Source organism: Ursus maritimus, unplaced genomic scaffold (genome assembly GCF_017311325.1).
Source record: "Ursus maritimus isolate PB19 unplaced genomic scaffold, ASM1731132v1 scaffold_14, whole genome shotgun sequence".
NCBI classification, from domain to species: Eukaryota; Metazoa; Chordata; class Mammalia; order Carnivora; family Ursidae; genus Ursus; species Ursus maritimus.
The window spans coordinates 44,194,236-44,202,230 of NW_024423786.1; the positions used below are offsets into that span (position 1 = coordinate 44,194,236).

The 7,995-nt window shown below is 54.7% G+C and overlaps 1 protein-coding gene across 1 annotated transcript; it reads right to left on the minus strand.

The window, feature by feature from the left end:
* Positions 1-20: 20 nt before the first annotated feature.
* Positions 21-3,375, minus strand: LOC103675159 (growth/differentiation factor 15). Its single transcript, XM_040628165.1, has 2 exons — positions 2,945-3,375; positions 21-1,410 (listed from the first exon to the last, which is right to left on the minus strand). Exons 1-2 carry the CDS (start codon positions 3,225-3,227, stop codon positions 767-769), a joined length of 927 nt encoding a protein of 308 aa, XP_040484099.1. The 5' UTR covers positions 3,228-3,375; the 3' UTR covers positions 21-766.
* Between the last annotated feature and the right edge of the window lie 4,620 nt (positions 3,376-7,995).

Here is a 7,995-nt window from a genome sequence, read left to right on the forward strand (position 1 = left end):
CCTTGCTCTTTTTATATGAAAGACTAGAGGTACCACTAACACGGAGGGAGGTGCCCCGAATAGAAGTGATGGGACTCTTCTAGGTTGGGGGCAACATCACACACAATACACTTGGCTGCAGACAGACATGACCCTGGGCTGCCCGTGTTTGGCAAGATGACTCCAAGGCAAGGAGAGGCAGCATGACAGTGATAGAGACAGGACCATATAACTACAGAAACAGGAACACTGAGAGACGAGATATGGAGGGACACTGACACCCAGAAGAGTCTCAGAACCAGAAACCGAGGAACAAGGAGAGAGAGAAGCAGAGGCAGAGAGAAGGGTGTCCTTGAGGTGCATCGGTGTCATGAGCACCGTCTAACTGCCTGACATCCCAGAACACCCCACCACGCGTTCCCTGAAAGGTTCCACTCACCCTGATACCAGGTCCCCTGTGAGAACTGACGCCAGGGAGACAAGGCTTTTCCCAGCGTCACCAGCTTCATCCTGGACACCACGGGGCTCAGGTCAGACAGCTTTATTTTTATTACCACAGTTTTAAATAAGTGCACACCGTCAGACCAGCCCTCCAGTCCCCAGGGAGATCATCCCAATAAATTAATAATAAATACAAACTTATAAATACAGAGGTTTGGGCGGGACGGGGTAGACAGCAGTGGTGGGAAATCGGGTATCTCAAGTCCCACAAGCCCATTCGACAGGCAAGGATCTCTGAGGTCACTTCCATCGCTCACAAGCCGTAAAAGTGAAAGACTAGGGCCACTCATACGCAGTGGCAGTCCTTAGCCACGAGGTCGTCGAAGGGCGTAAGCGACACGCGACCGTCACTATCTTGGTGCATGAGCACCACCGGCTCATAGCTGGCGGGCACGCAGCACGGCGCAGGCGCAGCTTCGGGATTCAGGCCATGCAGGCGCGCCTGCATCTGCGCGTGCGTGTTAGCCGACCGGAACTGGCTTGGGCACGCGCCAACACACATGCGCACGTCTAGCTCGCGAGGCGCCAGCACCCAGTCGGCCCAACCCAAGTCCTCGAGCGACGCGCGCAGGCTTTGAAGGCGGCAGCAGCGCCCCTCCCCGAGGGGGCAACCGTCCCCGCCGTGCGCGTGCGCGTTGCGGCGCCCCCTGGCCGCACGTGGCCGCCAGTGCAGCTCAAGCTGGGGACGTGCAGAAGGCAACGTCGCTCCCAACCGGTCCCACTGAGGCAACAGTCGCAGGCGTAGTACGGGTGCCCGAGAATCTCCAAGGCTGAGTTGACGCTGCAGCGGCCGAGTCACGTCCCACGAACTCGGCTCCGTCGGGGACAGCCTGAGCAGCGCCCGATGCAGGCGGGAGGCCGCGGGGAGCCCCTCAGTCAGGTCGGCCCGGGCAATGCGCAGGTGCAGGTGGCCGCCCGACCCAAGTCGCACTGAGGAAGACAGGAAAGCCAGTCAACCACGGTCCTACTGTGCGCCAGGCGCGGAGTGCCCATTTCCTCCCACATGCCAAGCCGCCTCCCACCTCAGGGCCTTTGCACAAGCTTCTTCCTCTACCAAGCACACTATTCCCCTGAATCTCAGTGTGGCAGGCTACACCTCCAGCCCGTCTAAAATAGGCACTGCCCTATTTTATTTTATTTTATTTTATTTTATTTTATTTTATTTTATTTTATTTTATTTTATTTCATTGTGTATCATTTCATCTCCCCTAGTGAATCCCCTCACCAGGGATTTCTGTCCGCTTGGCCACCACCATGTCTGGCATACAGTAGGTGCTTAGTAAATACTTGCAGGAATTAGGGCGACTGGGTGGCTCAGTCGGTTAAGCTTCTGCCTTCGCCTCGGATCATGATGCCAGGGTCCTGGGATCCAGCCCCATGTCAGGTTCCCTGCTCAGCGGGGAGTCTGCTTCTCCATCTACCTCTGCCCCTCCCTACCCCTCCTTGTGCTCGCTCTCTCCCTCAAATAAATAAATAAAATCTTGAAAAAAAAACTTGCAGGAATTAATGTATACATGATACTAAGATTCAGACGCTGGTTCTGCCTCCTCTGGCAGTCAAAAACATTTTATTGAAGGCCTACTAAGTGCTGGGGCCGGGGATACAACAACTAGCTACTGTACTTTCAATTCTCTGGGTCTTGGTTTCCATAACTGAGAAATGGAGGATATCCGAATCCCCAGAATTCTCAGATCCCTAGGCTGGTACTGGTGTTGGGGATACTGGAGGGAGTAGGGTTTGAGGGCCCTGGACTTGGTCACTAGGCTCAGAGAGGACAAGAGGATTACCTGGAATCGCACAGCTCTAGTGGGATTAGGGTGAGATAGTAGCGCTACCTTCCGGCCTGACACTCCTCCTCTAGCCCGTCCCAGTCCCCAGCGTTGCCCAGATCTCCTTCTGCCCTCTCTTTCCCCTAGATCCTCCGTGGATGGCGAGAAAATATCTCCTCCCTCCCTAAGGCACATGCCACGTGCGACTTCAACAGGGCAGTGTCAAGGGATTGCGTCAGATTTGTAACCAGTACAGGCAGATTCTCCTCCCCCGCTCGCCTTCGCGCCGCCCGCTCCTCTTGTCCGCTCCACTCCCCTGCATCCTTTCTCCTGGATTGTGCGCCCTCCCCCCACCCTTACAACCAAGGACAAGGACCCCACCCACACCCACCCCAGCCGCCCGACTTTGCCTCTGGGAATTCCAGGCTCTGTGAGTTTTCAAAAGAATCCCTAGCTTCTCTGAGCCTCAGTTTCCCCATCTGCGATCTGTAACATCTCACTTTGGCCAAGCCTCGCCTTGTCCCGGCATAAACGGGCCACCAGCTCCCCCATCAGTCCCAAGGGGAGATGTTCTTGGCCGATTCACAGATGGGGAAACTGAGGCTCAGTGGCAAGCCTGGGCCCCTACGACTCAGAACCGCTGGTTAGATGGGGGGAGCTGCCCAGGGGACGGAGGTCTCCTAGATTTCACTCACGCTTTGGAGTGAGTATCCGGACTTGAGCTGCAGGGATGAGGTCAGAGTTTGCATCAGCCCAGCTTTGGTTCAACCACAGCCTGGTCTGCAGGTGCGCGTAGCGTTTCCGAAACTCCTGGGCTCTGGAGACATCCGTACTGGAGTGCGTGTCTGAGGGTCCCGGAAAGGCTGGGAGGTGCTCCTGGGTCAGGGACAGGGCGCCTCCCGAAGGCAGCCACGAGAACATCAGCAGCATCAGCAGCATAGGAGAGCCGGGTGGTGGTGTCAGACCTTGTCCAGGCATGCCGGTGCTAGCGGAGCTCTGAACTGAGACACCGGACGCTGCTGGACTGGCCTTTATAATCCCCGGACTTTGTCCGCCCCCGCCTGCCTGGTCCCTTCCGCCCTGGGTGCAGAGTAAACACTCCAGGGACCGTAGTTGGCTGACTCTTGGGCTGCTTTTCAGAAGGAGGCCCTTATGGGAGGGGTTCTCCTGGAGAAACGCGGGGACCCTCCCCCTAGAAGCCTCTCTGAGCCTCAGTATCCTCTTCTATGAGGTGGGGACTTTTTCCCAGCTTGGTGGACTGATGGGAAGAATGCTTTTGTCAAAAAAGACTTATTAGCCGCCAACCATGTGCTGAATTCTACAGCAGCGCCTTAAGAGGTGGCCTTCCCCCTCATGGGATTTTCTTTCTCCCTTCTCGGTTAGGACCAAAGGCTGAAGATGTTGAAAAACAAAGGAAGCAGAGGAGAAAGGGCCAGAGAGAGCCAGAAAGTACAACCTTAGCCAAGACAGTCCTCTCTAGCCCATCTCCATTTCTTCATCTGGAAAATGAGACCTGAGACTTTCACTGCAGAGAAGTTCCAATGAGGTAGAAGGGCCAGGGCCAGATGCATAGGAGGTATGTGGTTAACTGGGCTTGTTTGCAGTCACTCCTCCTTCTCTGTGGGGAAACTCCTACTCGTTCCTCAAAACCCTACTCTACGTTCCCAGGCTCAGCTGGGTGCTCCCAACCCCCACCCTTTCCCCTAGTCCAGCCTTGAGCTCACAGCACTGGGAATATCTGTGCTTGGCTCTGTCTGCCCCAGACTGGAGGCCCTTTGAAGACTTAAACAGAGATGACACTAGTCTGGGACCCAGTCCTTTGGCTGGGTGGGCCCAGAGCAGATGTGGCAGGGAATTGGAGTGCTGGGGTTTAGGACAGGGAGGGCTGGTGTCAGGTCCAGCCACCAGCTGGTGGAGGGGCAAGGGGTGTCCCAGAAAGACCCAGGTCTTCCCCTCTGACCCTTCTCCACTGCTCAGGACCCCTGGCCCAGCCCCTGTGCGTGCTTCTAGCTTCCTGGCTCCAGAGAAGATGGGCAGCTGTGTGAGGCACATGGAGGGATGTGTAAAGTGTGACACAGAGTGTGTGCAGGCGAGAGGCATGAGGATGTGCTGGGGAGGGGGCACAGAGCGAGTCTCTTCTGGAGGAAGAGGGTCAGGCCTCCCCCACCCCCAGCATGCACCCACTGGGGAGACTCGGGCCCCCCCGCCCCGTCTCAGTCTCAGGCTCTGTGTAGTGGGATTATCACCCGGCTTTGGAAGGGTCCCAAAGTGTCCCGAGTGATGTCCCCAGCAAGCAGGAGGTGCTTACACCTGCTCCTGTCACCATCACCTCCAGCCTGACCGCCGCTCGTTGGGAGGTTGGACCCAGCCGCTTTCCATTCAGACCCTGTCGCTCTCTAGGGGTAAGAAAGACAGGGCCCCAGGGGCAAGTCAGGTAGATAGAGCTGTAGGGAGGGATCCCACCATGTCCCCTCAGGCCATGCAGGCCTTCTCTGCATTTCGTCAGAAGGCCTGGGTCCCCAGGGACACAGAGGTTGGAGGCCTGGAAGGATTTCTCTGAAGACATCTCCACTCACCCCCTAGCTCTCCTGGGAGGCTGTCAGGTATGAGGCTTTGCGGAAAAGTAACAGATGGTTCAACATTTTCAAGTGAACAGTGGAGTGGCATGTAGCGGTTGTGCCGCCATTGCCTCTGTCTTTTCCAGAACATTCCCCTTACCACACAAGGAGACCTCATCCCCTGAGCAGTCACTTCCCCTCCGCCTCCCCCAGCCCCTGGCAACCACCAATCAGCTTTCTGTGTCTATGGGTCTGCCTGCTCTGGGCGTTTCATATTAAGTATATGGCACCCGGTTTCCAATGTGGTGGGGCGGAGGGTAGGGCTCCGCAGGCCAACCATTCTCCAACACAGATGGGTGTCCTAGGATTCAGCTTAACCCTGTGTCCGATCGCAGATTCAGGGCTCAGTCCTACAAGACTGCCTCCACTTCAGAGGCCCAGAGCAAGTCCAGGTTGTTAACGGCGGTTCTGAGAGACAGGCTATAAATCAGAAGTTTCCAGGACCTCCTCCTTGGGTTCAGTTACTTTGCCAGAGTGGCTCGCAGACCTCAGGAAACCCGTCTACTCACCAGATGACCGATTTATGATAAAAGATGTTAAAGGATACGAATCAGTAGCCAGAGGAAGAGACGCGCAGGGCAAGGTACATATGGGAAGGGGCGCCGTCTCCCCAAACCTCCATGTGGATCAACCCAGAAGCTCTCTGGGGAACCCCACCTGTTGGGGTTTTATGGAAGCTTCATCACACAGGCATGGCCGATTCAATCATTGGCAGTTGGGAGCTGATTCAGCCTCCAGCCCCTCTCCCCTCCCCCTGAGGTCGAGGGCAGGGGGTGGGGTGGGACCGAAAGTTAAACTCTCCGATCACACGGTTAGGTGTCTTCCAAAAGTCACCTCGTTAAGAAAATAAAAGACATCATTGTAGCTCTCGGCGCACCTGGCTGACTCAGGTGGTAGAGCACTGAACACTCAATCTCAGGGTCATGAGTTCAAGCCCTACATGGGGCATGGAGCCTACTTGAAAGAAAGAGAAAGAAAGAAAGAAAGAGGAAGGAAGGAAGGAAGGAAGGAAGGAAGGAAGGAAGGAAGGAAGGAAGGAAGGAAGGAAGGAAGGAAGACACATTTATAGCTCCCATCACAGGAATTCCAAGGGTCAAAGCCCATATTTCTTACGATAAGTGACAATGTCACACACAAATGTGAAATCATACGATAGGTGGCCTTTCACAGCTGGCTTCGTTCACTGAGCATGATGTTTTCAAGATTCATTCGTGGTGTGGCGTGTGTCAGGGTTTCAGTCCTTTTTACGGCTGAGTCATTCCACCCGACCGACGGACCACGTTCTGCTCACTTGTCATCCGTTGATGGTCATTGGGATTGTTTTTACCTTCCGGCGATGGTGAATGGGGCCGCTGTGAACGTTCATATGCAAGGACTTGAGGATCTGTTTTCGGTTTTCGAGGGGATAGGCCCAGAAGTGCCATGGTCAAATCTTGATTCTGTGTTTAACGTTTTGAGGAGTGGCCGGAATATTTTCCACAGCCTCTGCCTTTTTCCTTTGAAACTTTTATCAAGATACGACTTCCATAAAACAAAAAGAAGCCATCTTAGTGTTGGGCTCGATGACATTTCACGCACAGTAGGCCTGTAGGGTCACTTCCCAGCTGAGGTTCCAGATCATTCCTGGCCCCAGGAACACCCTTGGCCGTCTCCCATCACTCTCCCTATCCCTGGATAACAGCCATGTCCCCTTCTGTGACCGTGGATGAGTGTGCCCGTTTTCCAACCTGATGTAACACAACTGCCCAGTGTATTCTCTTTACGGTCTGGCGTCTTCCACCCAATGCCATGTCTGAGACTCTTGTCCTTTATCCGTCGTGTGGTCCACCCTTTTCCCTTGCAGTATTGTGGTCCGCTGTACCCAGCCGGGGGGGAGCTGCTAGCTCGTGAATGGGCGACTGTCACTTTATGAACAGGACCAGTAATTAATGTATTCCTGGAATTTCCCGAGAAGACACAGTGCCACGGAGGGCTTGGGGGTCCCCAGGAACAGGGAAGGGGGGACATTAGCTCCATGCTGTTTCCGGTTCACCAAACTCTGGAATGCTGGCAGCCAGGCCCATCTGGCTCCCCTTTACAACATCGTTAGCGGATGACCTCATGGCCAGTCCCGTGGCCAAGCTGGGAGAGGCAGTGGGACGGACTGTGGGCAGCCAGCCATCGATGAGCTCAGCAGGCCGGGACCCTACATTCCTCGCTGGCAGCTTCCATGGGTCCCCAGGGGCCAATCCAAGGTGGAAGTAAATAGCATGGGGGCCAGGGGTCAGGCCGTCCCTGCCACCTGGCTTGGCCCCAAACTGCCCAGAATTTTCCCTCACCACCTACTCTTGGCCCTAGTCACCCTCCTCAAACACATGCAACACATGACAGAACGCACACCCACTTTTATTGTTTGTTCCTCGTGACAGGAGGCAAACAGTCACGGCAAGAGGTCCGGAAGAGGCAAAAAAGCAGGTTATTTGAAAATTTCCTATCAGTTTGCAGCACAAGGAAGAATTGATATCCCATTCTGTGAACGTGCCTCCGGGCCCGCAGGCACCTGTGTCATCTAGAAGGTTCCACAGCCAGCCCTGGGGCCAAATCCTGGCTCAGCCCTCGAGATGTCTAGCAGATCTGGAAGCACTGATAATCTCTTTCCAACGCTGGTTTCTCAGTACTACCCCCGTAGAGAGTAGCACTGAGTAGTAGAGGAGGCTTGAGTTGAGCGATAATCCCAATATTTTAGAATTAATAACCATCATGAGGATAGGTGGTTGGGCAGCAATGTCTGCTTTAGCCAGAATTGGATTGAGCTAGGCCTCGGCGAGTTTGCTTGGAAAGAATGTCCCCTTTCAACAAATTCCTAGTTATCTGTTAAACCCCAGCTTTGATGTCCTATCTTCCGATAAGCATTCCTTGCTCTCTCTCCAGGTTCACTAAGGCTGAGGGCCCTCCCTCTGGCACCATCCTGCCCACACAGGACTAGGGTCTCTGGATTCTGGCCCTGTGGCCCCGCAGACCAGCACCTTCTCAAGGACCAAACAAACTCCAGTATTTCTAAGCAGCTGCAACGAAATCCCACAAAGGGGGTGGCTTCAAACAACAGAAAATTGTTTGAAATCAAGGATCTGCAGCGCCGTGTTCCTGCT